Source organism: Buteo buteo, chromosome 2 (assembly GCF_964188355.1).
Source record: "Buteo buteo chromosome 2, bButBut1.hap1.1, whole genome shotgun sequence".
In the NCBI taxonomy this organism is placed as follows: domain Eukaryota; kingdom Metazoa; phylum Chordata; class Aves; order Accipitriformes; family Accipitridae; genus Buteo; species Buteo buteo.
The window spans coordinates 18097024-18121783 of NC_134172.1; the positions used below are offsets into that span (position 1 = coordinate 18097024).

General features: G+C 43.2%; 2 protein-coding genes across 9 annotated transcripts in view; one reads left to right on the forward strand and one right to left on the reverse strand.

Annotated features, from left to right (window-relative positions):
• The window catches only part of WAC (WW domain containing adaptor with coiled-coil), a 63534-nt gene extending 59827 nt beyond the window's left edge, over positions 1–3707 (reverse strand). The window contains exons 1-3 of one of the 4 annotated variants that reach the window (XM_075046851.1): positions 3123–3707; positions 2949–2985; positions 1306–1501 (exon numbers count right to left, since the gene is read on the reverse strand). In XM_075046851.1, the coding sequence (XP_074902952.1) occupies positions 1306–1501; positions 2949–2985; positions 3123–3163 (274 nt within the window). In that variant the 5' untranslated portion in view covers positions 3164–3707. Of the gene's footprint in view, positions 1–1305; positions 1502–2584; positions 2737–2948; positions 2986–3122 lie in introns of those variants that run through there. The other 3 variants (XM_075046845.1, XM_075046858.1, XM_075046867.1) reach the window with 3 other exon arrangements.
• A 261-nt stretch (positions 3708–3968) lies between these two features.
• On the forward strand, positions 3969–23906 carry LOC142039866 (microtubule nucleation factor SSNA1-like). Of its 5 annotated transcripts, XM_075046938.1 has the most exons (3): positions 3969–4109; positions 5109–5565; positions 22972–23906. In XM_075046938.1, the coding sequence occupies exon 2, from the start codon at positions 5178–5180 to the stop codon at positions 5520–5522; it is 345 nt and encodes a 114-aa protein (XP_074903039.1). In that variant the 5' UTR covers positions 3969–4109; positions 5109–5177; the 3' UTR covers positions 5523–5565; positions 22972–23906. The 5 variants fall into 5 exon arrangements, with proteins under 5 accessions (XP_074903039.1, XP_074902998.1, XP_074903019.1 ...); XM_075046897.1 differs by lacking the exon at positions 22972–23906 and having other exon boundaries at positions 3971–4109; positions 5109–5715; XM_075046918.1 differs by lacking the exon at positions 22972–23906 and having other exon boundaries at positions 3980–4105; positions 5109–5715.
• Positions 23907–24760: the final 854 nt, after the last annotated feature.

The window sequence follows — 24760 nt, forward strand, 5'->3', positions numbered from 1 at the left end:
AAACTGAATTGCGCAAGAGTATATAGGATGAGTATCTTTGGACAGGTGAACAGGAAGTAAGAGAGGACACCTCTGTGTCCTGCGAAGCAGCAAAGAATAGCAGCCTACCGGCCTTGCACATGCATTTAATTCTGAGATTACTATACCTTCAAATATGATCAGATATAATGAAAATCAGTGTACTAACAAAAGATGCATGTTTTTATAATCCATCTACACAATTATATATACTATCAGTGGTCTACAGAGCCTCTGTATTAATCCAAAGAAGGAAAAACAAATAGGAATTGTAAAAACACTTGGGTACCATGAACACATTTGTGGTGTGAAACTAGTATTTCCTAAAAGGTACTAACAGATATTTTCTTTCTTTTACTTTAACTATTATAACAAGTAAAAATAGTGCAGCAATAAATGTATCTGTACATCACAAGCTGTCAGCTTCATACAGAACAAAGAAGCACTGATTTAAAGCTCTAAGTTCTCTACTTGAATACTTCACTTCATAATTCAATACAAAGACCAAACACAGCACCTACAAAACAGGAAACATGCATCCAAGTTCAGTCAGTAACCAGGATTTTCTAAACTGCAACTGCTACCATTTTTTATTAAATGGAAAACCCTACTCTTTCCTTTTTCTAGGAAGCAGAGATAGAAAATAACATCAGTTAAAAAATATTGGGAATATTACTACTGTCTATAAATCCTGTAAAAGCACAGAAGGGCTGACTTGACTGTGAACATTCTTCTCTAAGCTCCTGCCAAGAAAAGCTCTAGTAAGTGGTCCCTCTGATTATCATTTTCTGATTGTTAAGAGTTCTACACAGCAGCTAAATACAAAGAAGCTTTTTTTTCATTTCTTATAGGGTTTAGTCTATGAAGCATGTAACTACACACTATAGCAACACAACACACAAAGTTATTAAAAAAACAGTCTCTAAAATAGCTAATATTTATTGTTACCAAAAAATCCAGAATACTATTTCATGTTATCACATGTTGCAGTATGTCTAAACTGAGACATATCAGTTTAAAAAAAAAAAAAAAAAGACAAGTTTATTCAATCTTTGTGGTTATAAGAAAAATAACCATACCTGTAAAAATAAGAAAATTAATAGGTGTTACAATGCCTAAATGATTGCTTCCAATGAAACTTGTACCGTGCTTGGAAGACTGCAGTGAAACCAAAGTGCAAGGCACATTTAACGTAATACTCTCATCAACTGAGTGATAATGGCTAAATTTTAATATTTATGAGAAATTAGTAATGGCTTAAATAAAGGTTAATGAAAGATAACTCACCACCATCCCTCTCTCTAACTCTGTGAGTATGCACACTTTTTGCTTTACTGTGCCCTGTGTTGTCACCATATTTGTTTTCAGGGCTATCAGAGCGCCGCAACATTTTATTTGGTGGTGAAGGATCTGTGGTGTCTCGCATCTTGTCATGACGGTGATCACCACCACCGGGGTGACTCTTGGATGAGTACTTAAGAGCCTGTAACAGATCACAAGAGAACAGGCATCTACATTAGATATGAAGTTACAGAACTGATGTTAAAATGTTATTTCTGAATTTTAGATCTCTTTCCAAAACACTTTTTAAAGTTAATTAATTTTCATTTCCTATTAAAAAAAAAAGCATTAGTCTTTCTAATTTTAATTACCTACATTAAAGCAACAAGTTCTGTAATTAGAACTCAAACCATTTTCTCCCACCATTACTTCCAACATATCACTTGCTGTTAAGAAAAATCTAATTTCTCTATCCTTTCACTGATGGACTACACACTTTCAGCAGTAACTGGGCCACAGTACTTCTGCGCTTTTGGGAGAAGCACAAGTCTCCACTTGGTATTAAGAATATAAACAGAAAGGTTACACTGAATCAGTGTAAACTTTGAATATTTCCTCCATACTGTAGTCAAGGCCACTCAGTTTGACTACTACCCTGAACTTCTGCAACGTTTTTTCAGTACTAGCAACCCTGTAGCAGACATAATAAAAAAAAAAAAAAGTCTAGAATTCTGGGGGCCCAAAACGCGTAACATTACGATTAATTTTGAAGTATTTACCAAAAATTACATGTTTTGCCTCACTTTGACCTGCTTGATTTTGCAGTGTGAGCTTCTCAGTGGCAAGTGTTTACATTTCATGAACTGTCACTGACAGCTGCCTTGGACTGTCAGATTACACCTCACAGTGATACAAATACACAGAAATGTAATAAAACAGTTCAATTCTGTGCCCTAAGGAGAGCAATATCACAACATACGGCATTCCCCTGGTTCACATCCCAAGAACTGTATTTTTCAGTAGCCACAGCAGAGGAATACAGTATCCACCTTAGAGAAATCGAGGTTATTGTCAGCAGCTTAAGGATTTGATGGTTTCTGAACATGCCTAGCAGCTGGCAACTGCAGAAATTAAGCCTTAGTGGCAACCCCAGTTATTCAGGGTCTAAAACCATGCCCTGCTCGGGTTACAGTCTGCAGCAGCAGTTTTGGGGAGAAGAAAGGACTTGGGGAGGGGGGTGGGGGAAGAACAAGATGCCTTTTGTTTTTAAAAGGAAAACACTCACCTCCCCCTGGATCTCCACTCCACTGCAAGTGACCCCGGCTCGCTCTCCCGCCCCTCGCACGGCACCCTCCCCGACTCCTAGGCCCAAGCCCTACACGGGTCGCACTAGGCCTCTCCTCCTCGCCCCGGCCCCGCAGGCCTCAGAAGACCGCCGGAGCCCCGTCCCCTCCGCGCGCGGCCGCCGCCTCCGCCGCCCACCCCCCCCTCCGCTCCCCCCCGGGCCCGAAACGGCGCCGAGGGACGGGACCGAGGCGTCTGGTGCACCGCGGCCTGCGGCGGCGGCCGAAGCCTCCGCTGGAGTAGCTCCCCCCCCCTTCTCCTCCCCTGCTCCTCCTCCTGGGCCTAGCGGCCGGCGCTTGAGGTACCTGGTAGGGCTGCGAGTCCCCCCTGCGGTCGTGACAGCTAAAGAGAAAGCGAGAGAAAGAGAGAGACGTTAGCGAACAACCGTTACCGGCCGCCGGGGAAGGGGGCCCAAACATGGCGGAGGGGAGGGGGAGACCCCGCGGGGCCAGGGGCCAGAGGAGGAGGAAGGGATTTACCCATCACTGAGTCTCTGCTGTTTCCTCGCATACATTACCATCAATGCCCGGCCTGTGTGTGTGAGTGTGAGGGGACCAGGAGGGGACGGCCGCGGCCGGGCCACAGGCGCCGAGGGGGGAGGAGGGGGAGGCAGCGCTCCGCCTCGCCGCCGACCGGGGGCAGGGAGGGGGGAAGGGAGGGAGGGGGCGGCTCAGGCAGCTCGGCTGGGAGCAGCGCTCACGGGCCCATCTCCTCCGCGCACAGCGAGAGGGGAGACGCCAGCAACTCGGCCCCGCGCGCGCTGAGACACTCCGGGAGCACGGACTCCGCCGCCGCCGTCGCCGTCGCCGCTGCTACCGCCGCGGCCGCCTCCTCCCCCCGCTGCGCCCGCCGCCACCGCCGCCGCCGCCGCCGCTCCTCCAACTACATCCGGGAAACTCGGGCGACGCCGCGCTCGGTTAACGTCGGCTCTTTTCGGCTCTTTCCGACACGCTCCGTCCCCTCTGTCCCCTTTGCTCTCGGGCGACTCTGCCTTCGGGAAACATCGGCTGCCGTCGCCGAGCCCAACGCCCTTCAATCTCTCCCTTCGGCAAACATCGGCTCCTTCCGTAACTCTCCTCCCTCCCTCCTCCTCCCACCGGCCGGCCCGCCTCGTCCTCCTCTCCCGAGCGCTACCTATCTTCGGAAAACATCGGTTGTTTCCGTAGAGATGTTTTCACGCTCTCGTCAGGGTGGCGCCGCGTTCGGAAACGCTCGGCTATTTCCGTGACCCCTCAACCCGGCGCCTCCGAGGCACTGCCGGTCGGAGCAGCCGTTGGCTGGGCGCGCCCGGCTGATTGGCCGAGGGGAGCCCCCGCCGCCCGGGGGGCCGCGCTGCCGGCAGCGCCGCGCTTCGCTTCGCTTCCCTTCCCGGCGCGGGCGGGCCGGGCCGCGCCGAGCGGGAGCCGGGCCACGGCGGGGCACCCGGCTTCCTCGGTGGGAGCCGACAGGGCGGGAACGCCAGGCAGGTGGGGGCAGTAGGGGGAATTGCGAGAGCAGCGGCGGGGCGGGGGGAGCGGCGCCAGGCCGCGGGATAGGAAAGGGAAGGTCTCCTCTTACCTACCCCCTCCTCCCCTTCCGCCCAGGGACTTGATGTATAGGCAGGAGCCATTTTGTGTACGGCTCGTCTTCTGTGAGGAAGCGCTCGGCGGCGAAGAGGTTGTTAAAATGTCCCTGGGGAGGCGGCGGCGCGGGTCAGGCCCGGCCCGGCCCGGCCCTGCCGCGGCGGCGGCGGTTTCTCCCGACCCGCGGTGGCGGGGCTCTGCTCCCGGCCCCTGAAGAAACGCCGCCAGGCTGCCGCAGCCCCGGCCGCCGAGGGAACGAGGCGCTGGCGGCAGAACGGCCCGGGCGAGCTGAAACCGCCGCCGGGGGGGGGGGGGACGGACGGATTGAGTGGGGGGCGGCGGGCGGGCGAGGGGCGCTAATGGCCGCCTCCAGCGAGCAAGCAGCTCGTCCGCGCCTCGGCACACGCGTAAAACTGTCATCCCGGCGGCCGTGAGGAGCCAGCGGCGCCAGAGGGGTGTGCTTCAGGGGGCCCCGGGCTCGCTGGGCGCTGGCGGTGGCCGCTGAGCCTTCTCCTGGGAAAGGGGTCGTTTGGTTATTTCTGAGCAACCCCTCGAACTCGGAGGTACAAAGCACCGTGTGTTCAGAATGGTATTAAGATATGATAAAATGTAATAGAAGTATTTTGATACCAGAGTTGGCATTGCGATGACGGAGGGTATCACAGGGGAGACGAGCTTTCAGTAAAGGTATAGTGTAGATGCCGAATTTTGTCCTGCCCCCTTCCTGGAAACGGAAGAGATGTGGCACAACTTGGAACTAACATGTTAACCTTAAACAAAGCATCTTTCCCCGTGGCTCTGTCTGTGCTGGCATAGCATTATTCATAGTAACTCTCTTACAGAATTTTTCTTTCTGTTTTTCTGTTGCTTTTTTTGTTTTGTTTTGTTTTTTTCTTTTTTTAGAGTGTAGAAGGCTGTTGCTGAGAGGGGACTTAAGGGAGCAGTGGCAGAGCTCTGGGAGAGGAGTGGAGGATGACTCAGCAGGGAGCTGTTCTTCAGGGTTACAATAATGAACTAGTGAAATGCATTGAAGACTTATGTATGCAAAAAGAAGAGCTGAACAAACAAATCCAGCAAGCAGAAGAGGAAAAAAATAAACTCCAGCATGAAATCCAAGTCCTGAGTGAACAACTGGACTGTGTATGTGAAAACCTGGCCCAAAAGGTAGCTTCACGGAATGAGCTTGATAAGATTCTTGCTGAAACTGAAGCTGCTTACATGAAGATTTTGGATAGTTCTAGAACTTTACTTAATGTCCTGAAGAAGGAAGTGGGAAGCTTAAAGCATACGCCAGAGCTGAAAACCAATGTAACGTGAAACGGTCAAATGTTTGGACTCCACAGTGCTAAAATTCCACTAGGTGAGAAATGTGGTTAGCCACAGAACCTTACAACAACAGTATAAGCAGAGAGGGATTTTTCTTCCAACCTTTCTGTATGTTTTATTATTATTTTTAAATGCACTAGAAAACAGATGAAATAAAGTTGCTGTTTGGCTGTTATAAGAAAAATCTTAATTACTGAAACACTACAGAACTATGTTGCAAATAGGTAGTTGAGACAGAGGTGAGGCTGTCAGTTTTGACATGGTGATGCTTCAAGGCTCTTCTGAAGACGGGGAAAAAAAATTCATGTTTTATTCATTGGCTTTGGGTGGCTACCAGTGAATTCCTGTTTGACTGAAAACTAGTGGATGCAAGTAGATCAGATACTACTTCTTTTCACTTTACAGGTGCTTAGGCTTTCCTGTTAAGGATCAAATAGAAACGAACTATTTAGCTTCCTCTAGGAGTTTGGAGTTCTGTCCAATGCATGCACAAAGACAGGCCCTGTTTACAGTCAGCTCTTACTGATCCGGAATAATGGAGGGGTAAGGTGAGAAAACATGACTAATGCAGGGCATGGAGTCTTCAACTGTGAGACTATATATGCTTTGTGCATCTTCTGAAGCTATACTCAAAAGCCTTGTTTAGAAAAGAGGCACACTATAGCAAAAGACAGGTTTTGGTGCAAGTGCATGCCTCCCGCATGCAAGGCACAGTGCTGCAGGCAGCTACATCATGTATGCTCAGACCAACTAATCCACTTACGGATAGGGAACAGATGACTGTATTTCAACAGTGTCTAGAAGTCCTGAAAAAACTACTGGGGTTCAATCAAAAATACTAAGAGTTAAACATAAGGCCAAAGAAGATAATCTTAGCTAAAAGCCAATAATAGAACTTCTGGAAACCTTATTTTTAGTGCCCTTTAGCTCTATACTGATCCATTAAATAATTGTAATACGATTGTAAAGAATTGTAAACAACCTGGAATGGTGAGAAATAAATACAAATGAAGGATGAAAGTAGAAAATGAGATTAGAAGTAGTTTGCAGCTGTCGGGCATTCTTACAGATGAGGTTAAAATCGAGATCAGGGAGGAGGTAACAGCATGGCAGAAATCTCAATTTAATCCTGTTTTCTATTTCCAGTATTTACTAAACCTCTCAGTGTTTGTGTGTGTACATACCCATGCATTTTGTCCTGTTCATTCATGTGTTATAGCAGTAACTTTATTTTTACACTGTATCTTGTAGTCAAATCTTCATTCTATACCAGTTAACTAAATTGAAAGAAGTGCAGTTGTAATCTCCTTACTTGATAACTGTGTGTGTCTCAGGCGCAACTATAAAGGGTATGTAGGTGTGAATAGTTTCAGTAACAGGTCTTCATCAATAATACGAAGCAAATTTTATTCTTCTGGTTGTCGTGTTGCATCAGGGATTAGTGTGCCTGAGTTAATCCAACAATTTACTTGGATAGCATTTCCACTGGCTTCCCTCGAGTAATGCTGAGGTGATAAAATCAGATAATCTCAGGGGTGCTGCTGTTGTAGTGTCACAGTATTCAGGACCGCCTTGTTTATATTGAAGTGAAACACAGAAAGTGTTGCTATTTTTTAGTAGCAAAAAAGTGATTTATTTGACTGGATGTTTCTTGGCATTCTCTCTTCCCTTAGTCTGGTGGTAGTAATAGTAACTAATTTACATCAAGATAGAAGGACTCAGGAAAAGGTATCAACTAAAGAGCAAGGACTTTGTTTTAGAATTGCATATGTAAACTGTTTATTATCTGGAAGGGAACTTAAAATTGTCTATGTGAAAAAAAATTTGTATCATAGAAAGCTCATTTATAGAGAACAGTACAGTTATTTTCTTGTATTATCAGTCTTGAACAATAATTATAGGTTTGTTTGCCTTAGAATAATAATATATTATAAATAATGCCTCTTCTTGCTCTACTTAGGCTGTTAAAACTGAAGGAGTTTTAAGGGAAGCGTTGTAAGTCTTTAAGGAAGTCTACTTCACAACCATTATTACATCTAAGAGTAGCTATTTCAGTATCAAAACTAAAATACTGGAGATGTTTGAATTTTTTATGTTACAAAACTAAGGGAAATATGTAACTGTTGGTTAGTATTTACACACACTGGGGCCTCCCAACTTTCAAACAAAAGGTTGAAATGTTGTTAAAATTTCATTCAGTGATCCTAATCTGTAAAATTTCTGTTTAAATTCAGATTCACAAATGGAGAGCAATAATACCATAGCTCTAGGGCTTCCCTATTTGTAGAATAACTCTCAAGTGTGGCAGTCATTGTGAAGTAAGTCCACCTGCAGAGCTGTTACTCAAAAATAGCTCTTACCTTTATATTCTGTATTGACCCAAATGAACATACTGTGTCCTTTTATTGAAGTGGTAAACCTTTTTCACTGCTTTTCCAGGTAGTATAAATCTTGACATAAATAGCTTTTCTTAAAGAGCTTCAGTTTGTTTAGAATAGAAAATATGCAAACTAAATTAACACACAGTATTGCTTGAACAGAAATGATAATTTGCAGATTACAGCAGCTCTGTAGGGCTAATCTGCGATGGAAGGTTTGCCTGAAATAAGGCAGGTTGTAAATTTAAAGCATCATACTTATTCCTGACTTAATTTTTTATATTGTTTTTATATGACTGGGTTAGATCCAGTAATTTACTTGAGTGCTTACAATCTAGAGGCCTTAATGACAAAAGTTCAGGTTACCAAATTGTAGTGCCTAATCTAAAGTGCTCTGTTGGGTGTCTTGTAGCTTATTTGGTATGTGAGGAGAGACAGTTTTTTAATTCCTACCTGTGCTTGATTCAAAGCTCCAGTGAAAAGCATCTAGAGCAGTGGTCTAATTTCCTGAATTTATGTAGTGGCACCTCCACCTGGTTTCCAAATCACAGTACATAACTGGAGGAGAGATGATGATTCCCAGCTTTTATAGCAATAAATATGTACCTAGCACATACAACTCTAGCGATCAGCAGGTTTTTCAAAACTTTTGAGTGTTGACTTCTGCCAAGTAAATTTAGTTCATTATGTACGATAGAGTTCAGTGGTTACCAAAGAAACTGCTTGTGGATGGTATGTTGAAGTAATTTTCTGTGTGGAGGTGATTTTATGAACCACTGGGTGAAGTCCCATATACAAGCAGTCACTCACAATCCATAACTGTCTCTGCAGAGATGCTTACTTTTCAGTTCAGGTACCTCCCCACACACAGTTTCTGCTAATCACCTTGTAGGAATGAAGGTGAGTGGACTGGGGTGGGCCCTAATTTTTGGGGTGGAGAATAAGTATGGGTGTGCAGTCCTGGTTTGGGAAGAATGGAGCATGGGGGGTATGATAGAAAGAGAGGTGGGCTTCCTTTTGATTTCTCTCTGCTTTAGGTGTGCTTGTACTGAGTTATTGCCTATGGTTCCTGCTAACCAATAAATCAAATCTTAGAAATCATTTGAGGTTCACCCGAAGTCTGGACTTCTCCCCACTCCTTTAAGTCCACTGACAAGTAAGCTACAGAGGCAACCTGCATTTTGCTTCCCCTTTCTGCCTTTTACTTCTTTCTGTCCACACAAACTGGCGTGCTTAGCTGCACAGTGGCCAGTTCCAGCAAGAGGCTGTGGAATCTGAGCCTCCTGTTTGCTGGGTAAGCATACTTACTGCCAGGCTCACACAGGATGTGTTACTGTTGTTTCCTACCCTGGTAGCTCCTATGAACAGTAATCAGTGAACTACTTGGGTTTTATAAAGAACCCTAAGTCCTGTCAGTGTATTAGATGCACTCCGTGTGTATGTCAGATTGCCATCCCGCTGCCTAAATTCTCCAAGGTCAGTTTTTTGGCTCTTGGTAAACCAAGAGGTTTGTTTCCTTGGACTAGGAAGTCTTTAGGCTAGGAAGGCTAGGCATCTTCAAACACCCAAAGAATTGTCTATTAAAACAACGAAGCGAGCTATAATCTAAACCCAGATGACTGGGTCTTGGATTGCAATTTCAGAATTCAGTATCTCAATTCCATCTAGCTCTCGTGGTATAAGTGTGTCTCAGTCCAAATGGATTAAGTGGATTAAGCTAAATTGGAACAAGATACTCTTAATTCTGGTACAAGAACATTCAGAAGATTGTTAGCAAAAGGATCAAATGTCTACAGTTAATTCATCATGTAGATGAGTCCTGCGCAGAAGACCAGTATCTATTACTCCTTAGATGATTTTGCTTGTTAGGAGAAATTTGAGTTAGAAGATGTAGCTTGTGGCCGTTGCTGAAATTGTCCTTAACTTTGAGTAGATCCTGGGCTCTTTTTTTTTTTTGTAAGAAGTAGATAAAACAGTTCATTTTCTTTTATAAGTTTTTTTTCCCTCCTTTTCAGTAGTGAATGAAGAAGTATCAATAGATGCTTTAATATTGATTTATTTGTCTTTTGTTGTTTTGTTTGTTTTTTTAACAGATGGGTAGGCAAGTTTTCCTAAAATCAGAGTGCTCATTTCACTTTGTTTTTAATGTATGTGTGTGTTTTTAAATAGAGATACAAATATCTTTTTTTTTTTTTTTTTTTTTCCTCTGTGGGGGGAAGGACAGATTAGCCCTTGGTTTGGTTTGCGCACCAATTGCTTTGTCAATGTCTGTTGTGTTACTTGGGGGCGGGGGGGAAGTCCAGCACTGTGACTGCTTCTGGGGTGACTGTTCTACTCCTTTTTATTTAAACTGGAAATGTTTTTTTTTGTTGTTCTTTGCCCCTTACTGCTTTATAAATCTGTCTTTAATTTCAGTTGCCCCAGAGTAGTCCTTAATTGTTGTCTTCCTCAATTAGATTTCAGATGAAGTTTCCTTCAATATCTAGCTGTAAAAACCAGATGTGTGCAGGTGACACAACTTGCATGTTAGCTGCTAGAACACGATGGAGAAGTTCAGGCTTGCAGAAAAGGGAGCTATATATTATTTGATCATTCATAGCTTTAGCTTACGGGATTTGTGTAAAAAGTAGTTGAGTGTTGTAGTTTGATTTTACAAAAATATGTTAGAAGAAGTGGGGCTAATAAAATACTTTAATTTTGTAGTGGTTTCACAAGATCTTGTGGGGTGGAACAATCTGCATGTTTTTTTGTCTATTTGTGCAAGACTAGACTATTGATATGCTGCAGTAACCACTATGGTTAATTAGTAAATTTTAGTACTAACTTGGATATCTTATTTAGCAGCAGCGTTGAAAATAATGGTGTTGAATCTTGGCGTTTTGATTATAGCAAGCAATAAGCTTGCTACATCATTCAAAGCTGGTTATACATGTCAGTCTACTTCATTTGAACGTCATAAATGGGAAAATGTTACTCTTGGAATAGGATTCATCTGTACTGGAGGAAAATGGGCACCTGTAGACAAAGATCACATTCAAGAAAAAGCATTTGAGAAAAGTCGTATCTGTCTCCCTCTGGAAGTGGCGTTGATCATGATTCCACTGACTGTGATAGGAGCTTCAGTTTTACTCACACCTCACTTCAAGGCCTATGAAGTTATGTGGGATGACTTCTCTCTGCTTACCACCACTTGTGTTTTACAGAATATATGTAGTAGTCCCTGAAGGATTTATAATGGTGTTGAGTGTTCTCTTTTATTATCTTTTGAGAGGCAGACACACAGCTTCCTGCAGTGGCCAGCCTAAATCCAGAAGATGGAAGTGTTAGGTAGAGACTATAAAACCAAGTAAGAGAATGAAGAATTTTTAACACTTAATTTTAAACATTTTTTCAAAGTATGATACTGAATAGACTGGTCATGGAACATTTTAAAGTTATATCTTCATAGGTGTAGGTTTTTTGAGCTTCATATGCATAGGTTCTCATGCTCCAGTGAGAGCTCTTGTAATGAGCTTGAGTTTTTCCATTGATATGTGTGTATGGGAACACTTCTAAAAAATTACTTCCCTCATAGTCCATGACAGATCTGTATCTTACGTTTTTTTTTTAAACCACTTCATATAGTTGATTTAGTTGAACATAGTAAAAAAAAAATAGTAAATTTCTTTCCTAAATGCTTTCAAATATCCCTATCTGTATTCAGAATTAGGTCAAATTCTTCTTTGTAGTATTCTTTTTTTGTTGTTACACGGTTATTAACAAGCTGATACAACCTAGAGACCCATTCTGATTGGGCACGTGTCTCAGTTCCAGAGACAAAATCCTTTTCATATTCTGTAAGCTTTAATTTTTTTAAAGCCTCTCTTTTCTTTTACAGTAAGAACACTTTGAAACACTTTGCGTTGAAAATCAGCATGACAGTTAGACTCCTGTGATGCATTTTTTTAATATAGTTAGTATTCAGGGCTGAATTATATTCTTTCAGGTGCTTGAAAACAAAAAAACTAGAAGTAATTCTTCATATGCTGGTGCAGTTGTTCAATAACAGAAATCCTGCTTGAGATTTGTGCTGCTTATTGTCCAATAGTAAGTGGGATTACTTGCTGTAATTGACAAACCCAAGGTACTTTTAATTAAATACTGGTCCTTCCTCAAGAATTGTTGCTAGCATGAAGGGAATGGATACTTCATCCCAGGGGGACGTGGGGCAAGAGAAGAGCTGCCTTTTTAGTAGAGACCACTCACCTGTGGAAAGAGAGAAGCATCTTTGTTAGCCTGTCTCATGGTAAGGGGTTGTTGAGACAATTCAAGCCAAGTGGTTATAATAGTCATAGTTTACTGTTGCAAGTTCCACTGAAGCAAGCTGAAAAAAAATAAAACCCAGTCCATACTGTCAGTCATGAGGAATGTGATAGCTGATTGCAATCAGGTTATCTTTAAATGCAAGAGCTCAAGTATAGCTGGAAGCAGTGTAGCTGCTGCAGTAATGTGCTCAGCAAGGGTTAATTTGCCCTGCCAAAAAGCAGTTGACCATGTGGAGATACCTACGAAATCTTGTGCACTCAGGAGTCACTGAACTTGCTAGAAAAGTGTAACCTGTTTCTGTTGTTGAAGCTCAGGGAATTCTAACTGTCTTAGGTATATGCAACATCAGATATGACTCCATGAGAAGGATATTTATTTTAAATCCTGTTTCCTTTAGGGGCTTTTCTCTGAAGCCTAAAATGTTCTTGCCTTAGATTCAAGTTGTTCAGGTTCAAAAACTTGCGGCCAAGGGGAAAAATACAGATGCCCAAGTTCCACTGAAGCCTGCAAGCCTGTGAGCGTTTTGTATTCACTGTGTAGCTGTCGTGGTTTAACCCCAGCCAGCAACTAAGCGCTACACAGCTGCTCACTCACCTCCCTCATAGTGGGGTGGGATAGAGAATCAGAAGGGTAAAAGTGAGAAAACTCGTGGGCTGAGATAAAGACAGTTAAATAAGTAAAGCAAAAGCTGTGTGCGCAAGCAAAACAAAACAAGGAATTCATTCACCGCTTCCCATGGGTAGGCAGGTGTTCAGCCATCTCCAGGAAAGCAGGGCTCCATCATGCCTAACGGTGATTTGGGAAGACAAACGCCATCACTCTGAACGTCTCCCTGTTCTTCCTTCTTCCCCCGCTTTTATATGCTGAACATGACGCCATCTGGTCTGGAATATCCCTTTGGTCAGTGGGGTCAGCTGTCCCAGTCGTATCCCCTCCCAACTCCTTGTGCCCCGCCAGCCTCCTCGCTGGTGGGGTGGGATGAGGAGCAGAAAAGGCCTTGGCTCTGTGTAAGCACTGCTCAGCAGTAACGAAAACATCTCTGTTTTATCAACACTGCTTTCAGTACAGATCAAAAACATAGCCCTATAGTGGCTACTCTGAAGAAAATTAACTCTATCCCAGCCAAAATGAGCACAGTACACTAAGTTCCTGGTCAAATGCTATCTAATCCTTCAGTCAAGTTGCAAGTTTTGTGGCTCCCCTTAGTAGTTTAAATGATTTGCAACAAGTGTTGCTTGTTCAATTTAGAATGTACTTTTGGTTTTTTGTTTGTTTTTTAAGTATTCCATTGAAGCCTCCTGTGGCACTCTGCCATATGCATTCATGTTGTGCATATGAATATATGAGTGTTCTTTGGGAATGTCAGAAAGAAACTACCTGTACAGTAGCAATTTAACTGAAACAAGATTTGTTTTTATGCCATGCTGGGTTTATTTTTTAAAAGTGTTTTAAAATGCTGAGTATATACATACATATATTTATATAGGATATATAAGTAAGTGCTTCCAATCAACAGATCACAAAGTATCTTACAGAGAATGTTAATATCTTTATCCCCCTTGATAGACAGTGACACTTGGTAATAATCCGCCCCAAATCAGGGACAGCTCTGGGAATGGAGGCTTTGCTTTTTCAGCCTCAATTGAATACTCTGACTTGGACTGCTTCCCAGAGATCCATGTCCTGTTTGGTGTTTGACATAAACCAACTGCATTATGCATTCTCAACCTGTGTGTTGGGGGAAGGGATAGATACAACTGACCAGATGCATACTTTTTTGCTGTTACTCACTTCACATTGCATGCAGCGTCATGATGATGTTTAAAAGTATTACTCATTTCTCCATGGATACACTCCTCATGACAAAGTATCCCAGCTCCAGAGCAGCTACTCTCACTTTCCAGACCTGCTCTCTGCAAGCCTCTACTTGGAGGTGTTTGGGAGCTGACTGTAGGTGGTGGGTCAGAGGAACAGTAAGAACTTTTAATGATAGTTGCTAATTAATTACCTTCCACAAGGCTGACCTTGTTCAGATAGCTTATTTTTACAGACCCTGCTGTTTTGTCTCATTTTCATCAGGCTTCTTATTACCTTATTCTAGTCTGTGTAAGACCACCAGGTATTTGTACCAACACCCTTTAAGGGTTTTCTAGACATTGAGGCTCTTTGGTGTTTACATACAGTGGAGGATCTGAATTCTAGTCCATCTATAACTGCATATAGACCACGTAACAGCATTTGGACCACGCATAACAGCAACAGGCTGTGTGGCAACCATATTCCACCAGAGTTCGTTTTGGGTTAATGGAATTGAAGTAGCATGGCAAGTCAGGAACTGTAGAGATATGGATGAATAGGGCTCATCTATAGGGAAAAGAAGCTGGCTCTGTCAATTCAGGTTAAAGACTGTAATCTAGGACAGGTGACACCTGACAGCAGTATTCTTTTATTTCACGTATCACAATAAGTATATATACATGTTAAAATATATATGTAAGTATACTAAGCATTTTAATAAGTATAGAATGTTCTTGGTAGAAACCTGCCTAATATTTCAGTAGTCTGCTGTTCAGAAGGACAATTTAAATGCACTGGTCATTAACAACTTGCATTAGGTTGTGTACCCTCTGCTTTCAATAACCCCCACAGTCTTGCTACTATATGAACCCTCATTTGTAGCCCTAACCTCCTCTTCCTGCTGCAACAGCTTTTGTTGCCCCCATTTCCTAGTCCCTTGCTTCCCATGTTTTTAGTTATCCCAAGCTGCTGACCAGAAATACACTGCTCTTCTGTCATGTGGTTGGTCGGAGATACTTTCAGTATCTTCATATTGTCCAGGCGTGTTCTGGCACACTTGGAAAAATTGTTTGCAAAGATAAAACAGATTTCATTCAGTTTGATAGTGTCACAAAAGTTATCGTTGGACGGGGTAAGAATTTTATGTGGTAGAGGAACAACACCTGATCTGAGAGGAGTTTTATCCTATGAAAAACCCATCCTAGAAAGACTTCCAGGTTGAAGTGATGGTGGGATGGAATGTGATGTTCCTGATACGCTGTGGAGATTAAAGAACAGAAGTTTACTATGTTTGTCAATGAGAATATCCTTGCCCCAGCAAATGCAGACTTTGTAGTCTTCTGCAAATAAAGAAGGTCTATATGGGATGCTGTAATTTAATTAGTATTAAGGCTATGTGCGGAGTGGCTCGAGTTTGTTCCAGAAATGATTGTACTGTGTTTGAGAAAAGACTATAACTTGAAATTAAAAAGAGGAGAAAGGAATGTAATGCTGGAGCTTGCAGATCAGTTATCTCATCGAGGAAGCCATTATAGGTCAGCTATGTAGTTCTTCAAAGCTCTGAATACGACCTATACTGCAAAATAATAAACACATGCTAAGACAGAGTGGAGTATGCTCACAGTAAGGCTACTTGTAAAAAGTTATGTCAAGACATTGTATGTGTTCAGCAGTTTTCTTTGTAATCCTATTCTATTTTACAAACTAATATATTCCCCGGTAAGGTGCGCTAGAGATAAACATTCCAGATGCCTTCATCTGCAGAGAAGAAGGAGAGGCAATTAAAAGTCTGCATGCTGTGAAATCTCTGGGTACCAACAGTGTCTGCACAGACTTTTATAACATTTTAAGGAACAATTGGTTTTCCTGCTGTCTGAGGTGACTGAATGCAAACACAGTATCTGAAAGATGTCAGTCGCTCAGTTATTTTCACACTGGCTAAAATCCTGCTGGTTTGCATAAAAATTTCTATTTTTATTTACTGATAGCAAAGTCTTGGTGACAAACTGGCTCCTCCAGACCAAACAAATTCTATTTTCTTTTATTAGCACACATCATTTCATCTCTGACAAAGAAAGGGCAGACTTCTGATAATGTAGTGAAAGAACCTGGGGCAGAGCAGTGTCTGGTACTGGCCTCCATCAAAGAGGAGGAAAAGCACAAAAGGACAAAATTGCTGGCCTTGATCTGAATTGAGCAGTGTTGCTTGCAAAAGTAGCAAGTGAGAGGGCTTTTTTCTTTTTTTCTTTTTTTTTTTTTTTTTTAATTCACTCCCTCCTACATTGTTACTGGGCTGAGTAGGGAAAGAATTTTCTTTCTTTTTAAGGTATGAATAATAATAAATGGGATAATTTGCTCCAAGAAAAAACAATTCCACATGGGAGGCAGTTAAAGCTGCCCCATGGGAGCTCTGTTTTTTCCTTCAGAAAAAAATTTTCATCATGCGAATTCTAAAAGCCAGCAGCCATTGAAGGAGAAGGAGAAACAACAAAATGCTGTGTTTGCTTGTCATTGCGGACCAATTATTCTTCCAGTAGCTGTACTCCTGTGTGCAGTTTCTTGATTGCAAGTACTGCTTGTCCAAAACATGGATTTTTGGTCTCAGACCTGTTCAGTTTAAAATACTTTTTCTATTTTAGATGAGCTTAATAAAGTAGTGCACATAAAGTAGTGCACACTGGTCCTTATATAGGTATGAAATTTGTCTGTAACTGTTAGTTTAAAGTCCTTTTCACTGGCTTAGTATGCCAGTTGTATTGTTACACCATGTAGTATTACACCGATGTAGCTAGAGTGAAGTTCAGTTCTCAGATGTTAAGATGACCCTTTTAACTTCAGATTGTGCCGATATGTATTTCACAGTTTCAGGTGTTGGTGAAGTCAGCAGCAGCCAAATACAATGAGGTGTAACTTGACTTCTGTGGACTTAAATTAAAACTTCCCATATTGCCTTGCATGAACATTTTTGTTTTAAATAGCTTTTGCATTTGGTTGTTTGGTGGGAAAGCACAGCCAAATGTTTTAGAGAGGTATCAAAAATCATTTGTTTTGGCTACCAGTACATTTCCTGGATAACCTCATCCAGGAGAGATTTTAAGTGCGGTACCTGTTCAGAGCCTGGACCCTCAGAGCACAGCCCAGCTTCTGTTTCCCAAGCCCATCATTCCCACCGCACATGAAGGAGCCAGTCGGTTTTGCAAGGACCATGGGACAAGGGGCCATCTTGCGGATGCTGGGGGAGAGGAGGTGATTAAATAAATGAAGGTAATGCATGCTGTACAAAACCACCCCAGGCAGGCTTACACTGAGGCAGTCAGAAGGGCTTGGGAGTCTCTTTGTTTCTATTATGTGTGAAGTGTAAATAAAAGTAAATATGTATGTGTATGCGTATGCTGCTCGAGCTACTTGATGCTACCTCTGCTACACTGGGATTCTGTTACATTGGGAAATTATGATTGAACTTGTAGTTAAAATCATCTCATTAGCATGAGCAAAGCCCCTAAAACCAACCAACCAAAGTAGTTGCGCAGTGTTACTGGATTTCAAAGTGTTGGATTTCCACATCTGTAACTTCTGATTCTAGTGCTGTGTCCTGTGTGGTAGCAAAGAAGATAACAAAACTAATTTTAAAATTCTGGAATGAGTTTTGAGGTAATACTAAGAGTTTAATAAGTGCCCAAGAGGATTTTATACCACAAAGCTTACTGAAAGTTAGTGGGTCTTGTGGTCTGCTTGCTAATGCTCTGGACTTTAAGACTCAGGATTCTTGGTGCATTTCTCAAAGGCCTGGCTCCTGAAATCAAAGCATTTTCTTTGTTCTTCTTCCCCCCCCTTTGAAGTTATATTTCTGTTCCTTGTAATGAAAAGGTTGAAAACACAAAAACAAGTAAACATGAAAGGCTCAGAAATGCAAATATAAATAATTCTAGATTTTTTTGGTGACTTAATGACAGTCTCACATTTTGTGCTTGGCCCCATCTATGTGTTTTTGAATGCTAGGAGCTGATCATGGTCAAAGCCCTATTGAAAATTTCACCCCATGCTATACTTCAACCACGTAAGATGCAATTATGATGGCTTTAAGAAAGACACTCTTGTAATCCATGGTTGTAGGTGCTGTAGCACACAACTTGCTTTCTCTGCATGAATATTTAAATTCCCCTCTCACTATCTTTAGCAACTTCACCCAGGTTTTCACAGTCACTTACTCAGATAAGTCAGGGAAGCTCCTTCCAGTCCAGCCCCAACGTGATCTGCAGGTGTCCTGGAGCAAGGTCTGGTTTGGAGAGTGAGCTCCAGAGCTCCCAGGCCAGCAGAAGCTAGAAGCCCCGTGGCGTGGCAGGGGAAGGGATGGCTGCTGGCTCCTGGGAGAGAGCACATCCAGCAGCGGTACATGGCCTCTCTTCTGCCAGAAGAAATATCAACCTGGCATGATGCTTCCCAGAATCAGAAACATTAGAGGAACAAGCAATTTCAGGGCTGAAAGAGGGTCTAGGGGATCTGCTAACATCACAATATATTTAGCTCATGGAAATAAATACACAAAGGTAAACGGGAAGATGACTGAAGAGAAGTGTTTTCTCCTATTTATGGAGCTTTCTTTGGAGTCTGAAAGGCCAAAAATATGATCACAACGTCTAGCTGGAAACTGAAGATGGGATTTAGAAATGGAATAATTTATCAAACTGGAGGTAAAGATAGAAGTATGCTGTACAGAGGGCAGGATGAAGACATTTTAGTAAAACTGACACTGAAAAGGAGAGGATAAGCTGCTGAGAACTTCCAGAGGAGTTTTCCTGAGAGTAGAGTGTCACAAGAACTGCCAGAATTGTCTAATTTTTCAAATGTTTTTTATTAAAGCATACAAATTTAGTATCTAACATGAAGAATAATTTATCACAATAGAAATAATTAAATCCTCAGCAAAATGAAGATGAATTTTGATGCCATTCCACAATTATTTTCGACAAACGCTTTTAATTTGGTCCAAACAATAGAAAGGAGGCTTTGTGGATATCATAATGTGCGATCTAGACCTGAATGATTTGTTTCAGTCATCACAGAAAGGGGACAATAAGAGGCAACATGACAAAAATATAGAAAACAATGAGCAGGGCTGCACATAATTTTGACTGCCATATTTTTATAATAAATCTCATGGTAGTTTGTGGTTTGCTTAAAGCTTCAGCTCCCAGATTTGTGTAGTAAATAAGAATCTAAGATTTCATTACAGAAAAACAAGTTTCTAATTTGCAAGAAGACTTAAACTAATACAGAGCAAGAACAGGAAGCAAAATCTTCTAAGAGACAAATTTGTAGAATTTTAACTCAAAACCTAAAATCTACCTTCTTACTCTAAAAAAATCCAAAGGCATAAAGCTAAGACTTGATCCTGCTCTTAGAGCTCAGGTCAGTATTTTTAGCGCGTTAGTTACTCGGCCAGACATTGCAAAGCCTTGTATCCCATCCTTTTCTTTCCTTAGCAACGTTCTCTTAGAGCCTTGAAAACAACATGCCTCTGCCCTCTGTTTTACTTGCTTTTTCCTTCAGCAGATGCTGACGAGCGCAGTGTCTGATTTCAGTTCTGATCTGGAGTAACTCCAGGGCCGTGCACGAAGCCATCCCGCTTCTTCCCTCCTGAGGGGGTGGTGGTGGGGAGGAGGGTCAGGACTATTGTTCTCCCTCCCGCAGCAGCGGCCAGCATTGTTCCTTTTTATTTACTTCCCTCTCTCTGTAAACCAGCAGGGCTCGCGGCAGAGGGACGCAGCTCTCCTCATTAGGATAATTAGGCTGATTTATGAGAGAACAACCCAGGGAAGGAGAGCTCTCCTTCTGCAGCGTTTCCCACTCGAGGCTGGGCACCCACCCAGCTGCTGGCAGTGCAGTGCAGCGCTGGGCCTCCCCGCTGGCTCACGCTCTTCCCCCCCAGCTACCCAGGCAGGCTGGAGGGCCCCCAACTCTTCAACTTTGCAACTCAGTGAAAAGGTACAGATATATGCAATAAACACTTCTTTCCTTCACGTGGTATTCTTCACAAGTGGTATGTTCCAAATTAATACTGAAAGACTAATTAAAATAATAAAGGGAAAAATCCCACGTTGGACCTTTCCTTAGCATTGGCTAAGTGGAAATTTTGCCTTATAAAATGTTCCTCGAGCAGGTTCACTGTGTCACTGGAACAGTGAGAGCTGGTACGGCTTTGTTCCTCTCCTGCACCGTGGAAGTTTTGCATTACTTTTAGGAAAGGCTTATGTATGAGGAGTTAGGAAATTTCCTTCTTCCAGGGAAAATGTTCTGAGTATCCTTTGTTCATCACATTTCCTTGGTATCTTCATGGCAAAATATAATGTGTACCTGGGAAGTTCTACTGCACTCTGGAAGACCCATTTAAAATGCACATAGACATATTTAAAAACACATTTAAACTTTTGAAAACGCAAGCAAACAAAAAAAATCATTGGCAATTCTGCTTGTTGTGTTTCTGCCAGGCACCAGAATCAAACACCAAAGTTGCAAAAGTTGCCAGCTGCCTGCACTTCCCAGTGTGATGTTTGTGGTCACCTTTATGAAAGGAACTGTACACATGGCTTATCTTTGCTAATAGGATGGCATTTGTAGTAACTGAAAGGCAATGTTGTGGTTTAACCCCGGCCAGCAACTAAGCACCATGCAGCCGCTCTATCACTCCCCTCTTCAACTAGACAAGGGAGAGAAAATATAACAAAAGGCTTGTGGGTCGAGATAAGGATGGGGAGAGATCACTCAACCAATTACCGTCACAGGCAAAACAGGCTCGACTTGGGGAAAATTAACTTAATTAATTGCCAATCAAACCAGAGTAGGGTAATGAGAAATAAAACCAAATCTTAAAACACCTTCCCTCCACTTCTCCCTTCTTCCCAGGCACAGCTTCACTCCCGAATTCTCTACCTACCCCCTTCCCAGTGGTGCAGGGGGATGGGGAATGGAGGTTATGGTCAGTTCATCACACCTTGTCTCTGCCGCTCCTTCCTCCTCAGGGACAGGACTCCTCACACTCTTCCCCTGCTCCAGCGTGGGGTCCCTCCCACAGGAGGCAGTCCTCCATGAACTTCTCCAATGTGGGATCTTCCCACGGGCTGCAGTTCACACACTGCTCCAGCATGGGTCCCTTCCACAGCGTGCAGTCCTTCAGGAGCACACTGCTCCGGAGTGAGTCCCCCGCAGGGTCACAAGTCCTGCCAGAAAACCTGCTCCAGCGTGGGCTCCTCTCTCCATGGGTCCACAGGTCCTGCCAGGAGCCTGCTCCAGTGTGGGCTTCCCACAGGGTCACAGCCTCCTTTGGGCATCCACCTGCTCTGGCGTGGGGTCCTCCACGGGCTGCAGGTGGAGATCTGCTCCACTGTGGACCTCCCTGGGCTGCAGGGGGACAGCCTGCCTCACCAGGGTCTTCACCACGGGCTGCAGGGGAATCTCTGCTCCGGTGCCTGGAGCACCTCCTCCCCCTCCTTCTTCACTGACCTTGGTGTCTGCAGGGTTGTTTCTCCCACTCCTCTCTCCCAGCTGCAGTTTCTGTGCTGCAGCAACTTTTTTTCCATTCTTAAGTCTGTTTTCCCAGAGGCGCTACCACTGTTGCTGATGGGCTCAGCCTTGGCCAGCAGCAGGTCCATCTTGGAGCCGGCTGGCATAGGGGGACATAGGGGAAGCTTCCAGCAGCTTCTCACAGAAGCCACCGCTGTAGCCCCTCCGCTACCAAAACCTTGCCACACAAACCCAATACAGGCAATTAAATAATTTGCTAAATCATCCCCTAAGCCTATAAGAATATTTTTTTGTTTGGGGGCAGATTAGGTGGTGCCAGTTTCAAGAGCAGTTATTCATATTCAATAGCCCTCCACATTGTAAACTCTGTGAACAGCCTCAACAAACCCAAGGAGCTCACAGTATAACCAAGCCAAAGAAGTGAAAGCAATAAAAGAATGAAGTATATGTTAAAAAATGACGCGAAAAATCATATTGCAATTATAATTGCCTGTAACAAAGTGTCTTATATCACCCACAGGAAAAAGCAAACCAGCATCGAACGTTTTCTGCCACCTTCACATTGTCTCAAATGCTCTCAACATATTCTCAGCTGGAACATTTGTCTCTGTCTTTTGCATACATGGAAAAACAGTGCAAGACCCAGTTTCACCCATCCCATTCCCTCATGCAAAGCCTCAGTGTATTTTTGGCTTAGCAGATTGGCAATTTTGACTGGCACAAAGTTGAACCATGTGGAAATCTACCCTTCTTTTACAAAGTTGTATTCCAGAAACTGAGTAAGAACACTCCCTTTCATTTTGGAAAGCAGGAGAGAGGTGGGGAGGGCAACCCCTGAGACCTGGCCACTGCACTTTGCAGCCAGAAGAAAAACTTTGGTGCTTATTGATACCTGATTACTCCGAGTTCACCAGGAAACACAAAGCATCTAAAACCCTATCCAAACCACAACTTTATTGTTCAGAAGTCAGTGTTTCAACGTGTAAATACACAACCCGATTTTTTCTGCCTCCAGACATGGTAATTTCACTGATGGACATGGGGCATTCCCGTAGGAAGACCTCAGTGTTAGTGCTGCTATGTGCAAGGGTGATCCGTGGGGAAGAGACACAGCTATAAAATGGAGAAATGGTTAAAACGCTATGCAGTGTGCCTCTCCTAAACAATCGTACTGTACTTGCTCTCCCTCTCTCTTCTCAAAATTGCTGCCTTGGGGAGGTAAAGAATTACCATTGCCATAAACCGTAATCAAGATCAGATGTGCAAAGGGAAAGGCCTTGCTCAAATATCAAAGGGGTCTTAAACTGCCAAAACAGAGCCAGAGAGAGAAATCCCGAGGGAATCAGAGATGTAATTTATGACTGACCTTCATTTTAACTGGGAAATGCGTGCTCTTGAATGGCAATGCTCCCGTAAATGCATGTTTTGTTTTGTTTCAGCTCATTGGGAAACTTCGCTGCAGCGTATTGATCTAAGCTCCTGAACAATGAGCCGGGGATGAGGAATCACATATGCATTCCAGAAACATTTTTCTGCCCTGAACTCGTCTCAGCAGTGACAGTGCCTGGCTTTGTCATCCCCTCTGCCACAGCGCTGCCTTTGGGGGCTCACTTCTTTCTGTTTGCATCATCGTTTGCCTAAATGACTCCACATTTTCTGCATTCTCATAACCCAGTTGTCTGGATTTAGGAGAAAACTGAGATAACAACTCTTCAAGGGGATTTTTGCTGCCACAGGAGCAGTTGTTGTCTGGATGAGCTCTCAGTCATTCAAAGGCCAAGCATTACAAGAAAAAACAGACATGAAATCTTTGCAGTCAAATATAAAAAGGCATCGTGGTGCCTCAGCCTCCTGTGCGCTGCCTGCCTTTCTACATTTCACAGGGTAACATTTATCTGGGGACTCTACGCTTCAAAAAAGTTTAGATTAAAATCTAGTTCCAAACTCACCTTTGTAATGGACTCAAACTGCACACTGAACATTGGGGAAATTCAGATCCACATTTCCGTCTGTATTTCATGGCTCGATTCCAGCTGTAGTTTAAAACAAAGATGCTTAGCTGCTGTCAGCTGAAGTCAAGTCCTGTGTTCCCCTGGCTTCCCATCAGATATGCTTTATTAAAGCAAATATGCATTTTCATAATCTCAGAATTATGTTCTGCATTCTTTTTAAATTCCAGTTAAACACTTTGATGAAAAAGCTTATTTTCTAAATTCTGCCTTACATTTAACATGAACTGCAAGGAACAGCAGTGCTTAGCAGTTATGATGAAAAGAAACCTCTCACCAAGATGGTAGCTATTTGTAAAATACACTTCTTGTCTGATAATCAGAAAAAGATAATCTGTCATAAAAGTCACAATTCCTTCACAGTTTCCCTTCTCAGCTTCCTCTGTGAACAGCTGTCAATACGTGTGTGAAACTAACTTAAAAACCGGATAGGTTTGATATCTAATGCAAAACAAACTGATCTTTTAAATGGAGCTTTTTCAGGTAGAAAACCCTTTGGAGTTAATTGGATGGGAGGATTCAGGTTATTTTTCATCATTGCCACATGTTGTTTTGCAACACAAAATATGTCCATTTACAGTAAATACAGAGATGTCTGCAACAAATTAACTTCAGATTTTCAGAAACACAGATGGTACTTCTTGCACTTTCCCAAAGGGCTACATTTGCTCTAGAGAAAGCAGAGATTTTAGCTACTCTGTTATTTTTAGGAGTTTGTTCAGCCCCATCATTTCTACTTCACTAAGAAGAGAGAAAATCTGATTTCCAGTTTATCTGCTATCAAGCAAGGAGATTAAACAATTTGTTTTGTCACTTCCGATACGTTTCTGCTGCCTCCAGCATTTCATTTTAAAAACCAGTACATTTGTAAAGGCAGTCATGAAGATTATGTACTCCGAAAGGCAAGTCTCAGCATTCAATACATTTTGGATAGGAAAAAAACCACGCATCGGTGGTGTAACGTAACATCTCGCGTAATAACCGCAATTTGTCCCTCCAGTCCCATCCATCCAGAGCCCCTTCTTCGGGGGAGCCCGGCCGGGGCGGCTTACCCGTGCCGCCAGGAGGTGGCACGATGCTCCCGCCGCTGCTCCCGGCCGGGCTCCCGCCGCCGGTGCCCTCCCGCCGCCGGGGCCAGCCGGTGCCGCCCGCCGCTTGCCGGGGCTGCCCAGGGCACTCCTGGACTTGCTTGCAAACGATCAGGCCCTCGGCGACAGGT

Coding starts and splice junctions, on each gene's coding strand:
- LOC142039866 (XM_075046938.1), top strand. CDS start 5,178: ATGACTCAGCAGGGAGCTGTTCTTCAGGGTTACAATAATGAACTAGTG.